The 19,303-nt window shown below is 40.9% G+C and overlaps 1 protein-coding gene across 3 annotated transcripts in view; it reads right to left on the reverse strand.

Annotated features, from left to right (window-relative positions):
* Positions 1-18,576, reverse strand: part of si (sucrase-isomaltase (alpha-glucosidase)) — a 74,767-nt gene extending 56,191 nt beyond the window's left edge. The window contains exons 1-15 of one of the 3 annotated variants that reach the window (XM_035154466.2): positions 18,502-18,576; positions 16,813-16,930; positions 15,833-15,921; positions 15,589-15,709; positions 14,160-14,269; positions 13,782-13,933; positions 10,357-10,528; positions 9,919-10,018; positions 9,119-9,231; positions 8,883-9,008; positions 6,369-6,500; positions 5,423-5,542; positions 2,340-2,453; positions 1,447-1,531; positions 673-790 (exon numbers count right to left, since the gene is read on the reverse strand). In XM_035154466.2, the coding sequence (XP_035010357.2) occupies positions 673-790; positions 1,447-1,531; positions 2,340-2,453; positions 5,423-5,542; positions 6,369-6,500; positions 8,883-9,008; positions 9,119-9,231; positions 9,919-10,018; positions 10,357-10,528; positions 13,782-13,933; positions 14,160-14,269; positions 15,589-15,709; positions 15,833-15,921; positions 16,813-16,930 (1,670 nt within the window). In that variant the 5' untranslated portion in view covers positions 18,502-18,576. Of the gene's footprint in view, positions 1-672; positions 791-1,446; positions 1,532-2,339; positions 2,454-5,422; positions 5,543-6,368; positions 6,501-8,882; positions 9,009-9,118; positions 9,232-9,918; positions 10,019-10,356; positions 10,529-13,781; positions 13,934-14,159; positions 14,270-15,588; positions 15,710-15,832; positions 15,922-16,812; positions 16,931-17,695; positions 17,739-18,501 lie in introns of those variants that run through there. The other 2 variants (XM_035154464.2, XM_035154465.2) reach the window with 2 other exon arrangements.
* Between the last annotated feature and the right edge of the window lie 727 nt (positions 18,577-19,303).

The raw sequence follows: 19,303 nt of genomic DNA on the forward strand, positions 1-19,303 counted from the left end.
GCTGGTGTTTGTGCAATGTGAGCTCAAGCCAGTGGGGGAGTGGGGAGGATCAGGTCAGGATACTCCGGGATAGTGTGTGTGTGTGTGTGTGTGTGTGTGTGTGTGTGTGTGTGTGTGTGTGTGTGTGTGTGTGTGTGTGTGTGTGTGTGTGTGTGTGTGTGTGTGTGTGTGTGTGTGTGTGTGTGTGTGTGTGTGTGTGTGTGTGTGTGATTGCCAATATTCTTATGATTACATCCTCTAGTTATACTAATGCCCCTGTGCAGGTTTGTGTAAGTAATGGGACCTTTATACTGTTTCAACGCCAGACCCAAATGAGAAATCCATTCTCTCACCCTGGGAGTCAGGCTCATTAACACATATTTCCTCACTTATCACGCGGGATCCAAGTTGCAAATGGTCTGCAAGAGTCACAAGCAATGATTTAGCAGCTGGTATAATTCATCACGCTGCACTGAACCTACAGATCTTCTGCATGTCAGCTGCATAATTCTGTTCCCAGGACCTCTGACTCTAACAACACTTGATTCTAAAGCGTTTGTGTTTTCACATCACACTTTGCAATTTGGGTTTTGCCAGTGCCCCATTTCTCTGAAGCGGTGGCAGCAAGTTGGCCTCTATACTCTTGCACAAGCCGGCCAAACTACTTCTATCATCGATTGGGAATGCACTCACTTCTCGGTCGCCAGCACCATAGAGTAGCCATACAGACTGTGGACATCATAGTGGTTCCCCCAGGCCTGTTTGGCATCCATACACAGAGTCTTACTGTACATCACCTCATCCAGAATCCCTGGGGGGTGAGAGAAAAGATGAATGAGGCAAAGAAACAGGGTGAGGTGAGGGGAGGTATGGAGTGAATGCAAAATAAAGGGTGCAGTTGAGGGAAGGACAGCAAGGGGAGAGACGGAGAGAAGGAGAGAGAAGTTGATATATATACTGCAATAGGAAGTAGGGACAATAAGGAAATGAGGGACAGAGAGAGAGCAATGGGAGAAGAGGATGACTAAGGAGGAGCGCAGTAAAATGATGGCGGCAGGGGACCATGCCTTTTCCAGTTAGGCTCGTCCTGTCTGAGACACAGTCCGAATAAAAGACGTGGCAGAATTTTCATTTTCGAAATTCTTCACCAGGGACCCACTACTATAGATGAGTTTTCCTCTGGACCTAAACTTACTTTATGAGCCGTTGTGGCTAATTCATCCACTTGTGCTCAGCATTTGGGCTACGAGCAGCAGGACTGTGGCAATATCTATCTCCTTGTATTTCAGTAACCTTAGCACTATGGCCTAACTGTTGATTGATAACTGTGTTGTAAGGTCAAAGTGAAAATACTGCAAAGACAAAGCATTCACAATAGAATTGCCTTATTGCAGCAACTTAAACTGTTTACAAGCAGCACAGATTGAGCATCACTACGACTCAGAACATGAAAATAACGTGTCTTACTTGGAGTGTAGGGAGGATAGTTGAGTTTGTTATCGGCACAGCCCTTGGTCGATCCTTTCTTGAAATTGGCCACCTCATTCATGTCCTGCAAGTTCATCACAGGTCAATTTAAGCTAGAAATTTCTATTAATAATCACCATGAGGTATGAAAATGGTTACCGGTTTATACATTGGTCAAATTCAGAGCCAGAGTAGAAAAGATTTACCGGTGTAACCAGTGGATATACCAGTGTAACTAAATGACATCATTATTTCTATTTTTGTGAAGTTCAGTAAATTGTTGAACCTGAAGTCAGTTGGTTTACAATCTAAAGGCCTCCGTTTTCAATGTCAATGTTGCACAGTTGATATGATGTTATATGGTGGAATATTATGTTTTTTAATTTTTGCTATTTTTGGCACATTTAACAAAACCGCAGTGATACTGATAAACGTGATAATTTTGGTCATTATAGTCATGATACAAAATGCTCACTGTTTCATGTCGAATTACAATTTTTCATGAGAGGCCACTTGTGTTGTGACGTCAAAATTATTCCACTAAAATCCTGAAAAGGAGACATATTGACATCAAACATTTCATACAGGTGATTTGACTCATGTTGGTAAAATGACCTGGGCTGACTGAGGTTTTTGAAGTGAGATGGGGAATTGTGCTGACTGCAGTAAACAGCCAGAGTAATGAGTGAGCCCAATCCATACTTACAGCTGAGAAATCATTAACAGTATAAAATAAATTCCAGCCTGTTTTTGTGTATGAGCTCACTGTTCAAACCACAGTGACGTAATTGCCACGGACAAAATTCAAGTCTGCCACCCCTGTGCGAATGCAGCTGGCTGCAGAACAACGTCAGTTCCTGAATTTATGGTTATCATGTGGAAAATTGACTTACAATCCAGAGGGCATCGTGTTTGATCTCCCTGGAGAATCGCTCGTACTCATCAACCCACCAGTCTATGCAGTTTTGGCTGGTGTAGTCTGGGAACACTGTCTCTCCTGGCCACACCTGAAAGGCAGAGACAATGAGATGCTGCGTGTTTACAAGCACTTTTTAAACAGTTTCCGGTATAAAACTCTGAGCTCATTAGTTTGGCATCACTGCGAGAGCTTCTTCACTGACAGGCACTCGCTTTAGGTTTTGTTTTGGCCAAGTGGATGTCGTTAAAAAGTCTATTTAAAAGCATCCGACACAGCTTGTCCTTGTGTAGACAAGAAGCTAGCCTACACGATACTTTACATGTGAAACAGCATGATGGGGCATGATCAGCTAAGATGGCGTAGGCGTAGCGAGAAATGTCAGAGAAACCGCTTAGAGATGTGGAAATGACAAAGAAAGAGGACAGAAGAGAGATGAAGGTGTGTGTGTGTGTGTGTGTGTGTGTGTGTGTGTGTGTGTGTGTGTGTGTGTGTGTGTGTGTGTGTGTGTGTGTGTGTGTGTGTGTGTGTGTGTGTGTGTGTGTGTGTGTGTGTGTGTGTGTGTGTGTGTGTGTGTCAGCGATGGCAAAGGAGAAAGGGGATAGAGAGACAGATGAGTTGAGTAAGAGAACAGAGGAGAGGAGAAATCGATAATGCAATAGAAATCTCTAGACGTGACTGTGTTAGAAGTCGTCCTTAATGACATGTATTGAGAAAAATGATTAATCCACGGAGAAAAGCGGATATTTTCTATAGATGTGTGTGTGTGTGTGTGTGTGTGCGCACTCACATTTGTGAATGCGCCTTTCGAGCGCAGTACATATTAAGTCTCAAGGTTGCTCCACTGTAGCTATCTTTTACCTTTACTTCCACCGCCAGTAACTTTACAACCCAGCTTGAGGTAAAGACATGAATCATGCTCATATACGCTCATTTACACACACTTGCACACAGATTTATGGGCAGATGTTTTTGGCAGGTGGTCAGAACTCCAAGGTCACGGATTATTGGTAGTATACAGCACATTTTCCACTTTTATTTTTTGCAGCCATGTCTTCCTTCTTTTTTAACCTCTCCAGCTGCTTACCAATACTGACAGCCCAGTAAACACTTTGAACAAACATTTTCACCCTATATCTTTATGTCCATTTGGCTGTTTTTATGCTTGTCTCTCTGTTAGTCTGCATATCTATGTCATTACCTGTCCGTCTCCCTTCTCCAACTTGTCCCTATCTGCCCCTCTGCCTGTTCTTCAAAGTATCCTGTCTGTCCCTATTTTTGTTTTTACTTGATAATCTGTCTTTTTGTCTCTCGTGTGTCTCTCTCCCACTGACTTCCTGTGTACCAGCCTGTCACTCTCCAATCCGCTCAGAAAGACAGCCAGTCTGTCTCCCTGTGCATTTCCCTCTAATCTATTATTTGTGTCTGTCTGTCTGCCTGCATCTGCCTTTTTCTCTGCCTTGTTTCTGTCTTGTCATGCCTACCTTTAAACCTGCAAACTCCTTTTACGTATTTATATGTTTTTTTTACTCCAAGCTGCTCTGTTTACTCCCATCCAGTTTTGCCTCGGTGCTCAGAACAGATCTGTGCGAGTGAGGTCCTTGCTATGATTTCACTTGTATGCTGAAACATATGGGGAACAGAAAAGGCTTTTATCCTTATCTTTGCAACCAATTAGCCGTCTTAAAAGCAGAATAAATATCAGCCATGCCGCTGCATCTCCTTTATCACTGGCAAGGCTACCACAAAGGTCATTTTGCAAAGACCCTCATGTTTTCAAAACAGGTACACATAGATTTAATATGGTTAGTGGGGGCCAGGTGGAAAAGAATCAATTATAATCACACGTGGCAACATAAAGCACAAACCAAGACTAGCTTCTCATTTAGAGGAATGGAAATACAGAGATGCACACTCAGACAGACTTGCTCTCTCCACCTCTTGCATGTAGACACACGCACACACACACACTGATGCACTGATGCAGAACATTTTAAGATTAAACACCAACGTGGAATCAATGCATATGTTTGACCCGTCATAAACAGCATGAAAAAGCGATTAACAGAGGGGACTGGACCTAATCGTGTGTGTAATCAAAAGCAACACTATAAAAGCGCGGGAGCAACAAACTTTAACCCCCCTGTGTTCAGCTCTCTGCAGGGGAGAGCTTTTTAAACCCGTCATCTGGGTCGAACTTCTATTGGGAGAATATAATGGTTTGATTGGGACACACATTCATGTGCATCTATTTTACAGTCGTATTGCATGACGAATTCTCGAATGTAAAGGCCCTAACACTCAACGGCACAGCATGTGGCAGAACGTCAGCGCAGTTGGATTTCTATGAGTCATAAAATCAACAAGGTTCTACGTAGATTCAACAGGAATCTTTGCCTCACCAACATTGTGATGTTGCTCAATTCAACTTTTTCATGTTCGGAAAAAACTCTAGCTACCTCAACTGATTTAACCATCCTATTACGTTTAGGATGAATTTGACCCCATTGAATCTTCAATGTCACTAAATAAATGAGTAACATCCATTTTTACCCATATTTAATGACTGATTCTACTGGGTAAACCTGCAGTGTACATAATGATATCTTCTCAATGCCCTATGCACATTTGGGTTGGCATGTCTTTGTAACCAAATTGACGCCGAGATCTTTTAGGTAAAAAACTGAAAGTAGTATCAGTAGAGTCCAAAGGGTTAGGGTTGCAAATTTATGAAATAAATATACATCCGGTTGAGAAATCTCACGAATGATTAAGAAAACATGGGTGTTGGGAAAATCTAATTCCTACAAGAACTATGGCTTTGTTTAAACACTACATAAAAGTGAAATTGCAAACAACCTCAGTGATTTCTCTCACCTATCCTTACCATAATGTAGTCGCCAAGCACTGATTCTTTTTTTCAGAGTCAATGTTGAGTTTGATCTTTATATTGTGTGTATTTGTGTTGTGTATTTGCTTAAATTCATATAAGAACTTCGTTACAGGCCCACTCATTTTATCTGCACGCGCGTCATTGTCTTGTACCCAAATTCAACTCACCTCACCAAGCATAGGAGTTTTCCCATCTGATTCAGTTACCCAAGCGTTCTTCTCTGTCCCACGGTCATAGGAGCCGTATGGAGCATTCCCTGCTAGCTTACTGGTAGCAACCGCAGGATCCTGGGTACAAAGTGTTAATAAGTGTTAATATGAGAGAACAGAAACTCAATGAAAGGTAAACTGTTGATGAACTGTAATTTACTGCATTGATTGCAAACTACATAGCATGACTGTCTTCATAACAGTTGACATTGTTGTAATAATATATTCAATAAGTTAGTGTAGCTGAATAAAAAGCTCTGAAACTTGATTATAGCTGGAATACATATCAAATGTTGGCCTCTGCCAGCATTGGCCACTCCTGTTTTGTACTTCTTCAGGGTCAGGATCTCAAAGCGCTGCCAGCTTGTGCATCCAGTTTGGAAAGCCTAAAAATCTTGTTGCTACTTTTGATGATTTGCAACTGAGTGTAAATCAGCTTGGATGGGTCAGCACCTCCAAGTGTGAGGCCATAGTTCTCTGTCAGAAAACAATGAATTGCTTCCTTCACGTTGAGACAGAGATGCCATCTTATTGTAACTTTTATCGCCTTGGGAAGTAGAGTTGCCACCCCTTGCATGGCCCCCTCCACTGGAGGTTTTGTGGGCAGATCCAACTGGTAGGAGACCCACGAGTATAGACCCAGAACATACTGGAAGTACTGGAGGAAGATCTGGACTACCTGCTCCCACCACAACACGACTGATACCAGATAAATGGCAGAAGACGGATGGAAAGATGGATTGATATATCAACCCATCGTCACAATCATTTGCCTATCATCACAATCATCTGCCCTGTAATGTGATCTATTAACCACACCCTGAGATACAAAGTTCACTACCAACAATTTGTTATCATCGGAGGCATAGAAGTTAGATGTTTCAGATAAAAAGGCTTTTCTTACCAGGATGAGGATGTATCTCTGCCCCTTCTGATGGAGGTAGTCAGCAAACTGAGGTAGCTCACTGAACTTGACTTTGTCGTAGGTGAAATCTTTCTTATCCTCCATGTAGTCTATGTCAGTGTACTGAATGTCCTGCATGGTGATAAGAACACATTGTCTGTATGGGGAGCACAAGTGCATGTTATACTTATTAATATCATGCAATTTAGGAAAATAAAACATTCAAAATAAAATATTCCTTAGTAACTATAACCCAGTCTTGCTTTTGCACCATTTTTGGAAAACACTATGTTATATTTTTTATTCATTATGTTCTTAATTTATTACACTTAACTTTACTTTAAATAGGTTATGTCATTTGATATTCAAAACATAAATGGAGATGGTATAATGCTAGCATGACTTCCTTCCCCTATAATCACAATTGCATCATGCATGAGGGAAATAAAATTCAATGTGACTCTTAAATCTGCAACACGGATGCTTCTGCTTCTTTGCTTTCTTTCAAATAACCTCTCAAAATTGTAGCATCTGCGGTATGACTTGAACACATCCTCCTAACACAGTATAATGGCTAATGTGCTGCTAAACCTTGGAATGACAATGGGGATGTTAACACATTCTTCTGTTATTTGCCAGGGTGTGACTTCATGCTTGCTCTCTGTCTGACGGTCTGCCAAAATCTCCTACATGTCGATAGAAGAGAGGATTTGGAAGGCTCTGCCAGCTCCTTCCTCTAATGGTAATCAGTTGCAGACATATTAGAGGGAATGTGATAATGCCCTCTGTGGTCTATCTAATGGTTATCAAATATGTCCCTGAGTAAAGCAGGAGAGGAAGCGGCTGCCTCCTAATGTCTTTGGATATGAAAGAGAGATTGGAGATTATCAGAGGAAACTATTGAGATCGGTTGGACATTTGTTTGTATTTGATCTTTAGATAAGTCAGAGTTCAAACAGTCGTTAATTGGCGCTGTCATAGTGGACTGTGATACAGTTAACGGTTTTATGGTGACATATAAAGATTAGGTTTAGGAGTTTCGCTTAGTAATTAAGGAATAAAGTATATTAAACACCAGAGCTCTGGGCACGAGACGATTCTTACAGTTACTGTCAACAGGCCCAGACGGAGATGAGCAGTCCACTCCCAAGAAAATGTCAACCAGAACTGGTATTTCTCAAGTGTTGGAGTAGTTTTAACATTCAGATCAGGATGAATGATATAATGAAAGGAACTCAGTCGATTGATCTTTGATCAGCGCTAACATTCAGTGACGCTTGAAAAATAGTGGTCCTGGAACTGAACCTATAGAGCCCAGCAGACTCCCCATTATTTGACAGAAAGCTGGATTACCCCGTCTAAGCTAAAGGGCATCCCTATCACTCTGGCTGCCTGTTGAACTCCTGCTTCGACCTTCATATCACGTCTTCACAGATAGTGTAGTGGTTAAGGCTCTTTCTTCTGGAACCTCACAGTAGTGAATATTGAAGTATTGCTTTCCTCCAACTTCCCTCTATTTGTTGCAATTTGCATGGCACCGGAATTATTGATATAATATGGAGAAAGCCACATGTTTTCATTTCATAGACTGTAACTGATTGAGAAGAATGATCTTGTGCTTCTAATGTGGTCTCTGGCAAGGCTGTATGACTGGAGAACCTGCAGGTCTTGCAATGAGTCGAAGGATGGCTACGAAAACCTGGTATTATTACTGTAATATCGAGAAGCTCAGACATTATCAGTTCTGCTCTCAATTCAGGAAAATAGATTTTCTTGCCACAGGAGAGTTAAAAAAAAGATTTCTCTTTCAGAGCCTGTGTTCAAGGAAAGGGAGCAGCTCTCTTTATTGTGTGTGTGTGTGTGTGTGTGTGTGTGTGTGTGTGTGTGTGTGTGTGTGTGTGTGTGTGTGAGAGTCAGAGAGTGAGAGTCAGAGAGTGAGTGAGAGTCAGAGAGAAAGATTTACCTCAAGTAAAAATATTGATTTAAAAAATAAAAATGAATGCAGGACTTTTTTGACAGTATTTGTGCTGTAGTTTGCCTGCAGCCCCAACATGACTGTAAAAAACATTTCTTTTCAATATTTACAAAAAGAACGGATAAATTATACTGCAGTATCGGCAAGAGTAGCAGTACTGTTGAAATGTCAACAATACTCATCTAACTGAGGTATGATTTTGTTGAGATGCTAAACCCAGTGAAAACAAAATGTGACAAGAATTTTTACACTCAATGTTGGCAAAAAAAATAGAGCTCAGATATTTAGTGTGAAAGTACCATACGTGTCAAGGCATGTACACCTGGAATTCATAAAATATAAAGCATAATATTGTAATATAAAACAGATAAAGTATGTGAACATGGTTCCACCTTTTCTCCAAAGAGTGTGAGGAAAAGGAAAGCAATAGTCTTGATAGCAGTTTTAAATGGGGGCACAGATTGCCAGACATACTTCGTGCAAACAGCCAAGAAAATAAACTAAGCTAAAGAAAGACAAGTATGCAGACTGGAGCTTACATATGGGAGGCTCACGGCGCGGTTCCTCTCCACAGTTTTCTTGACCTCACTCAGGCTGCCGTAGTCCCACCGAGAAAGCTGGAAACCCAGTGACCAGTAGGGAGGAATGACGGGCCTGCCGATGAGCTGGAGAGCATGATTGGACATATTGATGCATCTACTATTCCAAGACGACAAACTGCAGACTTGCGCCACATGTTTTTTCCCCTTTTTTGATGAAAACACTAATTTCTCACCTCAAGGAACTCCTGCACCACTTGTTCTGGTGTGTCCCCAAAGAGAATGTAAAAGTCAAGGATTCCTCCAATCGTCCTGTAGGTCACAGCTGGAGTGGGCTGCAAGGTCACCTCTGAACAAAGAAAACCACACACCAAAGGTATGGATGCTACGAACTTGATTCTGACTATACTTTACAAAGAAAACAACCCTCAAATGCCCCCTCATAAAGTTGTTAACCATCAAAACCTCTACTTTGAGAAGTTTTCTCATCTTTTTCATTCTCCAGAGGACTTCTGGACCCCCACTTTAATCAACACACCTTCCTATCAGTCAAGATAATCCATCAGAGGTAAAAAGGGCTTTTGTATGGGGAGACTATAGACATGAGCAAGAGAAACATGTCAGCAGGCATTCCCATTGCTTTCAGTCATCTCCTTCATAAAGTAAAGCAGCCTTGCAATATTCTCTTTGATGTGTCAGCACAATGTTTTGATTGAGGCAACAGCAGATCCATTTGTGTTACAAGAGAGGCACCTAACTGAAAACCCTTGAACCATTTTCAATTGTTTTTTTTTTCCCCCAATGATTTGCAGGCCTGTGAATCTATGTGTGCTTACGTGTATCATACTATAAATTTCCGTGCATTCTTCTTTTTAATGCCCACATGTTACTGCCGCCTTTCCCCAATGTGCTTTTAAGTAGCTGCACCTCTCAAGGACATCAACATTGTTTTTGTGCTTGCACATTGCATGCGATTGTATATGTCTATTGATCCGCATGTGCACTTGAATGTGTGTGTGTGTGTGTGTTTCTTTACCCATAGCATTGCTGTTCATAAGGAAGACCCCGAATGACTTTCCGCTCTCATCTTCCAGACAGAGGAAAAAAGGATAGTGTCCATAGAGGTTATGTGTTCCCTGCAGGGAAGGTGGAGAGATGGAGGGATGAAGGGATAAAGGGAAAGAAGTGTGAGTCAGACGAGGGAGAAGTGGGAGATGTATTGAAGCTGAGGGGGTGACTTCGCTGCCTAATCAGCTTACAAGACATTCAATTATAAACCCTTTGGGAAGGAGAAAACACATGTAGGGACTTCATGTAAACATGCCACTTACACACACACACACACACACAAGCAGTTGCATTATAGCACATGTAGAGGTACAAATACTCTGTCTTTATGACATAAATGTGAATGCACACACTTGTCTTCATGAATCAATAACATTGAAAATTGATAGTGAACAGTACTCCTCACCCCATTAGGGAAAGCGTCTCTACTGAAGATGGGCCAGGTTTTCCAGTTTGTGTCATGGCGATACTTTTGGTGCACATGCTCTCCCAGGCCGTAAATATTATGGGATGGAAGCTTAGCAGACAGTTGTAGGTACTGGTCTGCAAACACCAGAGGAGCCATCGTAGTGTCAAACCTGAATACATAAAATACATTAAAAAAGAACAGGTTACCACCACTAGGAAGCAAAACGATGGACTGATGAGATGGAGCAAAGAGGTGAAGAGGGGGGTGAGAGGTGGACAGACACTCAAATTTTAAGAAAATAAAAAAGGGAGAGGAGACAGACCATGCCATCAAGCACTGATAAGCCCTCTGGGTAGCATTTCTCTCGCCTTCAAAACAAAACATACACTGGTATTTGAAATGCTTAGCCTGGCTGCTTCCTGCTGTTTGAAGAAAGGGTCGCCAGTTACTTCAATTGTATTGGATTTGGCAGCAACACATTTTACCCCTGAAACTCCGAAAGTGTTTTGTGGACTCAAACACTTCACCCATCCCTCCATCGGCATAGTGGTGAGTAGATAATGGCCCAATCCCATTTTCACCCATTCTCCCTACCCCTACCCTTCGAGGGTTATCTTGCCCCTTGAAATGGAGACACAAGGGTTAGTGGTTGAAATCTTCCCCTACGAATTGGGACAGCACTTCAAGAGGCTGTTATGTCATCAGTAGTTGTCGCTTTGCCGGGGATGCCATTGTAATAACATTGTTGAGATCTTAAATAAACCAATGCTATTGCTTGCAGTTACTAAAGTGACAAACCTATAATATCCTAATAACATATTTTCTAATGCAGGTGAATCGATGATATTTTCCATTCATCCAATGCAAATTGAAAAGCTTGGATGCCCTGCATTATTTCATGTATAAATCAAAAGCACACTGCTTCAGGCTGCTAGCAGGGGTCTGTAGGCAACCCTGCCTGGATGCTTTGTTTTTAGAGGAGCAGTTAAGTTCAGTAGCCTCACTGCTATACGCTTGTTAAATCAAGGGCATCCTGTACCTTCAAAGAGGGGGGGCGATATATATCAAAATACGAGATTATCATGCAATAACGATGTCATTTCTTTTTTTAGGTTATTGTGAAAATGACCATAATACATTGAAACGATATTACAATCATTATCGTAATTTTAAAATCCTTATTAATGGAGAAAATCCTACATTTGTGGGTCTCCCATCTTGCCGATGATTCGCAAGGCATTCTGGGCAAGTTTCGTAGCCCTCGGTTTGAAGTGTGGGTCTGAAAAATCTCCGTTTCGAGGGCTGTACAGCTCTAACACTTGCCCCTACCCCTCCATCCCAACAATAACTCGGACACACTACCACTACATGCTAATGCGCAAAAAAGGAGGGGAAGGGCTAAGGGGCAGGCAGAAGGGGTAATATGGGATTGAGCCATAATGAGTTCATTTTCATTTTTTGTGGAACTATCCCTTTAACACTGTTATCGTGTCTGTTTCTAAGTACGAGCAGACAGGGCTTACAAGACTGGCCTACAGGTCAAAGAGCAGATGTCTGATCCCTCCATCAATAAAACTTTGGTGGAATTGATAAATAAATATCCATTGCAGTATTTATTGTGCTGATAAAGAATATAAACCTTGTTATCAGAGTACTTTATGTTGTAGTGGTTATACTCTTCTTATTGGAATAACACATTATAAAGATGGTTATCAAACCTTAAAAGAGTGAATGAACTATTGCTCTTGATAAAAACCAAACAGCTGCTGAAGCATGTGCAGCACAAATGTATCGATAAATAGTGGATTTGTCGTCCTTCTACAAGATCAATGCTGGGATTTTCTGCTTATAAATAAATTAACACTTTACATGTTTACATTTAATTTGATGTTGTGAGGTTCTTTGTAATTCAGCCTTTGTGAGATTATGGCACTAAACTTTATTTGAAGTCATGGTGTGTACAGTATAATGTAGATAAGATTTTACTTTTGGACTGGGCAATAAAACAATATTGCAATATAGGTTTCATAAAAACAATATAACAAATTTCCAATATATCTTGATTTAACACTTCTACAATGTGGAAGCACAGTGAGGAGGAATAAAATGCAATTTATCTACTTTAGATTTGTAAAAGTTTTGCTCTATATTAAGTGTTTATTGAGTCATGCTGTGCTCTTAAAGAAGAAGGGAGTTTAAAATCACAACCTTCACTGAGGAGCAGAAATCAGTCTTTAAATTTAAAAGAAATAAGAATGAGAAATTTGTTATGATGATTATCGATATCGACTGACAGGATTTTTTTTTTAATCTTGATAAAATATACACCACTAAGAGTGATAATGGCCATTCACATAACAAGTGACCTCTCTGATTTCTAGACAGCCTATAATCTTCTCCAGCTAATCTTCAGGGCAATCTCACTGCTTCTGGTTGAAGGTCGTGCAGTTTTGAAAAAGAAAACAATCGCACTTCATGCACCGGTGAGTGATGCAAGTCAGTGAGACGGGCCAAAGGTTTTTATGTGACACAGCAATGATTCTCTAACTAAGTTCAATGTAATGTGGATATTTAACTCTTTGCTGTACAGACAAAACTGAAATCACAGGATCAGAATGCAGGGTTCGAGTTTGTCTGAATAATAAATACGTCTCAGTTCATTTTTTCTTTGTAAAGAGCTCTGGCTTCCAACGTCCTCGAGAAGAAACAGGAGTCCTCTCGATTAAAGTGAAATTTGCAGGAACATTTGTGGTACGCTGTAAATGATCCTTATCCTGAACAGCGGAGCAGCGTGGGCTCTGAGGAGTGATTGATCTCCATAATGTCATCAAGGGCTCACCAAGTGTGCCGTGGATTGACATGGACATAATTACCTGTTGCCGTGGTGAACTAACATGCAACACAGGGAAGGTGTCACACATCATTACGAGGGAATAATGCACGGGAATGCGATTATATGGTTGCTACACACACACACACCACCTTAAAGGATTTCTGACATAATTGCATCAAACGAGATACAAAAAAAATAAATCATGTTAATGTATTGACAACTGTCAATTCTCACTTCAGTGAGCTTGAGAAGCCTGGGCGCTGACAGATGAGACACCGAGGCACAGCTATACAGTTCATATGCTGGATGGTCAGCCTTGCTTGCAGTATCAGCTTCATAATATTCACCACTCTGCTAAATTTAGTGTTTCATCTACTAGGAAGGAATGTCCTCATGTACCGCTAAAGTTCTGTATAACCCACAGAAAAAGCTGTTTATTTTAAATAGGCATAAATCACTGCATATAATGTGATTTTTGAATAAATACAGTACGGATTCGGATTGTTTGCTGTCTGACACCATCCTTTTCACACAGCCTCCCTCTGCATCTAACACAAACATGTGGAAACACTGCATAGTGAGCACTCACAGCACTTTATTGTTCTCCTTCCTTCGCACAGTGAGGCCAAAGGGTTTCTGTGAGAGCTCCAACGTGTGGTGGACTGGGCTGGATGGCTCACTCCTGAGGCTGCTGACGTGCTCATGCGGGACCTCGAACCTCTGCTTGTGGGCATCATAGATCTGAGGGAAAGGAAACAGCCGTATAGGCAGCGTGAGAGTGTCCCTGCGATCGTGTCCCCACTTTGTTGTGCTATTTCTGTCCTCTTCTGCTCAGCTGCCGTCGCGTTAAAGATGCTTTGATTTAAAAACCGCTATTAAAATTAATTTGACTTGACTAGATGGGCCATAATTTCCTCTGATGTCAAAACATAGATGTGTTTGTGTGAGAGAGTTGGTCGGCATGTACCTTAAATCTGAGTCGATTGTTTGACTGCATTTCAGCGTGAAATGACAGCTCTTGTATATCATCCCCAAACAAAGAAGGAGAGTCCATTCTCTTCAGCTGGGCTTTCATCACTGCAATTCAAACACATGATGATATGAGGGTAAAGGTTACAACACAGGAAGAACAACACTCTTCTGTAGACCTGTGATCTTGGATCTTTGTGCTGAACTGAGTCAAGTATTACACAGATCGACCGACGGGACCGAACCATCCCAGTACAAACACAAGTACTCACCTCTCTGGTTTATTAGCCGACAGGTCTGTGTGTGGTATGATAAACTCTGTAAAATATTTACCTTTCTATGTAAAACACATTACGTATTCCTGAGAAGAGGTCCAATCAGAGAACACCAGTGTGAGTGGACTATACGTATGCAGAGGCTGTACAAAATACTCCACATTAATCTCTTTATGCCCCAATGTTTTTTTTTGTTACAGTCAGTGCAAAGGAATCCTGGGACAGTAGTAGGTGTATCAATTTTGCCAACTAAGCTAAATTTGAAGCTATCTAAACTTGCATTTTAAGGCATCGTGATAAAAGACAATTGGTCGTCATACGATAAGAAGGATAAAATGGTTAATCACAACAAATATCTATGATGAGTGAACTGCAACAATAAAAAAGTCCTAAACTTAAGAACAGATCAACTGGAATGGGAATCCATTCAAACACAGATACATTCCCAGGTTATTCATTTACCAGTATGATCAAAGGGTGCAGATCGCTTACACAGCTCCGCTGCCTCTAAGGTAAATGTTGGTAATTTGCATAGTAGCCTTGAGCAACACCTCGGCAGAATGCATGGAGAATATTTGAAGACAGTTTAACTTGTAACAAAAGAATGAACGCTTTCATGTATTTTATGTATTGGTTCAAATCTTAGTTGAATAATATCAAGCCAATCTACCACTGTAAATTCGTTTTTTTTAGCATTTTTTTTATTTAACCAATGTTGTCACACAAAACAAGTCCCAAACACATGCATAACATTTCAATTTAAAACGTTTTCATAGTTAATGTGACTGCAAATGTTGTAGTTCAGACTTAATATAAAATGTCCAATGTCTCTTCTTGCCTTTATGCACTAATTCAAGTTCACATAGGGCAGTGAAATCAAGCAGAAAATGGAAAAGTCTGGGTGGCGCAAAGTCAATCATGTTTTCTGATATGCCATCCATGTCAAATTTCACAGAAAACTATGCCTTAGGCAAAGTGAGTGAAGAGGGAAAAAATGATGTGAAGAGGACGGACGGACTGAGGGAACGTGAAGTGGATAGAATTAGAAAATAGGCTAAACTGAATGCCAAATGTTTTCACCGGTCAGCGAGCACATGAGTGAGAAAGCAGGGTAGCGAGACAGAGAAAGAGGAGAGGAGAAAGGGGATTTACCAAAAGGATTCGGCTGCTCCACTGATTCTGCTGTGTATCCGTGGTTGGTTGGGAAGAAACACCAGGGAACATTTATGTCATCCAGGGGGGCCCAGCAACATCCACGTTGTTCACATTTCAGCTGTTACAGTGGGACGGTTGCTGTTATTATTGTTATTATCATCATCCACAGCACCATTAGTGACGGTAATTTCCAGCTTCCCACTCTGTTCATGGGCTATTGCATAATAATAGTCGTGCATACCTTTGAGGCTCCTGCATCAGGGAAACAGTCCACTCTTTCAGCCTGGGAAATATGTGGACACTGAGGAACGAATGGTTCCGTCGTGGTTTCTGCAACAACAACAAAAAAAGTTTACACCAGGTCTAATGCAGAAATTTTAAGTGAAAATCCTGTTCTTTAATGACTAGTATTCAGTCTGTTTATGAGCTTTTGTATTCATAAACCTTTTAGACAATAGCTGTGTCTCAATCCAGGGGCTGCATCCTTCGGAGGTTTAATTTGAAAACCAATTGAATCACAGCGGCGCCACTAGGCTATCCCATTTCAAAGGCTCCTTCAATCGGGCCAACTAAACAGATTTCATCCTAGGGAAACTTAAACAGGCTTAAACAGGTCGATCCTTCCTGGCCCAACCTATCGCAGGATTCATTGCGCCGATAGACCAGACCGTCTAATTTTGGTTTTGCCTTAGCTGGGCTACACGGCACACGAAGAACGCCTTCTTCTCGGGCCAGGTAGACCGCGTCCTCCGAAGTTGGCGGCCTAAGTAGGCGGAATTGTGACACAGCTATAAAACTACTAAAATTACCAGCCAATTGTGGAAGAATTCTGCTTCTTCTTTTTGTTTCCCAAATGCAATAACCCTTTTTTCATTAAAAACTAGGGCCATATATCTGCAAGGCTGTTTGTACAACATGGACTACATGACAACATCGCACAAACTTATCAGCAGGCCCATTTGTACTTGAAAAAGAGTTAATAATTCATTACATGCACTTCTCTCCAACTCTCTGCTGATCTCTATTAGTCAGTTCTCCATATAACACATAAGAACATGCAGATTACTGGCAAAACCACGTGGCACTAGTGTGTGTTTATTCATTTGTCTGTGTAATCTGCTATTCTGGCTATAATTGAAGACTATTTTTATTATGTATATCTGTACATCATGCATTATTGTAAATTGCATATACAATATCTGCATATTTGTGTTCACCAACCATTTTTCCCAGGTTCTCCGATGGCAAACAGAACGATAAGAGTGATGGCCGCCACAGACATCAGTATGAACATGACCATGAGGATCACCTCCAAACCTGAGAAATGCTTTTTCCCCATCTAACAAACAAAAATCACACACACATGCCTCGATAACAAAGGCCAACATCATTAACAGTCATTAATGACACCAAGTTTACTAAAGGCAAGGTCTCAAAGGTCTCAAACCCTGCTGCTTAATGAGGCCCATTGGCAGGAGACACACACACACACACACACACACACACACACACACACAAACACACACCAATACCAATACCATTTCACAAGTGGTCACAGGTCTTCCATAATTAGCTGATGGTGGCCGATTAGATTTTTTTTTTTGCATATCCCCCAATCCTAACACACGCACATACATGCACAAAATACCACACATGTAACAAACAGATCTGACAGACACACATCATTTTCCTTGCAATAACCTTTGGAGAAAATAGAAATCAAAGAAGGAAATTAACACAATTTTGAAAGAGAGAAACGAGGAGTTGACAAAACTCTCTGACGAGCCAGATGTAGTTATTGCAGAGGCACCCATCAAATCACTCAAGCAATAAGACTTCACTCCAATGTACTCTTTGGAGACAAAAACAAGGGGAATGTGTGTGAGTGTATGTGTGTGTGTGTCTATTTGGGTGAATGAGATGCGTATAGCCATCCTGTTTAATGCGCTGTGAAGAGCAGGCGAGGGCAAAGAGAGAGAGAGACACAGAGCCAAACCTGTGCATGCCCCCTGTGTGTTTCGCAATCAGCTGCACATCATAAAAAAACACTGAAAAGCTCCAGGAAAACATGCAATGTCACACGGAGACACACAGAGATTCATACAGTACAAACCCTTTAGCCTCGCTCTCTCTTCTTAGCTAAGTCCCTAAAAATAGCTTCCACCCATAAGACCATATCATTTTACTCCCCCTGACACACAGACATTCTGATATGTACAAAGACGCACACACAGACGCACACGGACACATTCGTAACACCAGTCTGGGGCACTTTATGGCTGCTCTGCTCACGTTTCCATGGGTACAAGCAGTTTAAAATATTGTCTGATATTTCCTTTGAACTTCTACTTAATACCTTAGCTTCACCGGTCGCTTTGAGACATATCCGTAAAAGTTAATGTTCTCCCAAGAGGCAGTTTGTCACCTGTAATTATGTTTAAGACTAGCATAAAAACGTATGGACCAGTGCAGTGTTGGAATGAATAAATAAATAATAGAAAACTCATAAGAAATATAATTTAAACCCCTCCATAGACGTATGCTCGTCAAGGCTGCATTGCATTTTACAACCGATTATTTACTGTAGAGGCAAATAACGACACGTGACCAGCGTAACAAGCTTGGTCACAATCTGTCAAATTAATGAAAAATAGATTCCAGCATTTGAAAGCTGCAAATGTTTGCACACACGAAAAAACAAACGTCCATCTCATGCAAGAAATGCAAGATTTGAATGCTTTCTTTAAATGTATTCCCTTCACGGTAGTTATTAAAATCAATCTGTCGTTCTAAATTATATTGAAAAAAAGCATGGTCAACAAATGACATGTTAATTTATGTATAGAAATGTAATAAGAGAGAATGAGTTCTCGAGTTGAACAGCTTGCTAGTCTGCAGCTGCAGTCTTACCTTTGCTCTCTCCACAGTTCAAGGCAAAGTGCCTCTGAGTTCAAGTGAGACACAACCTTATAATGCACGGGATGTATTGTGGTCATGTATTGGTGTCATAGCAAGCTCACCACTCTTTTACTGCTTAGCGTGTGTGTGTGTGTGTGTTTTATAGTCTCAGCATGTAGACCCCAAAGCCATAAAATATCAGATAACCATACACAGTTTGTCGGCTTCCCGAAATCCCCATATCAGCGTGTTACAATCCTGCAATCATGTTTTACTGCGCACGGCATGCATGTACGCAGTGTGGGTGTGTGGGTGTATGTTTGTATCGTTACAATTTACCAAATGATTCCTATGTATTGTTGTTGTTTTATAAACTGTGACTCAGCGAAAGTAATCTTTATCCCCCTGTGACAACATCACCACTTCTCTATTGCTGACACACACACACATGCACACACTGACCTGACAGCATTTATTAGACAGTTTATATTAGACATGGAAAGCAAACTGATAATTATATATTGAAAACAAATACACTGTTATCAAAGCTTAATAGTCACTTAAAGACTCATTTCTGTAGAACTGCACTCTATAATTGATGATACCGAAGTCAACTTTTGCACTGAACATGTTTGATCACATGCAAATCATGTACTCACTATTCTTTGTGTAAGACTGAAGCGACTCAGCCTTTGGGATAATCTGCTCTGCACCACTCATCAATAAAGCACTTTTGTAAATGAATAGTTTAACATTTTTCGGGAAATTAATTTATTCACTCTCTTGTCGAGAGTTTGGTGAGAATATTTATATC

This window comes from Hippoglossus stenolepis, chromosome 4, assembly GCF_022539355.2.
Source record: "Hippoglossus stenolepis isolate QCI-W04-F060 chromosome 4, HSTE1.2, whole genome shotgun sequence".
NCBI classification, from domain to species: domain Eukaryota; kingdom Metazoa; phylum Chordata; class Actinopteri; order Pleuronectiformes; family Pleuronectidae; genus Hippoglossus; species Hippoglossus stenolepis.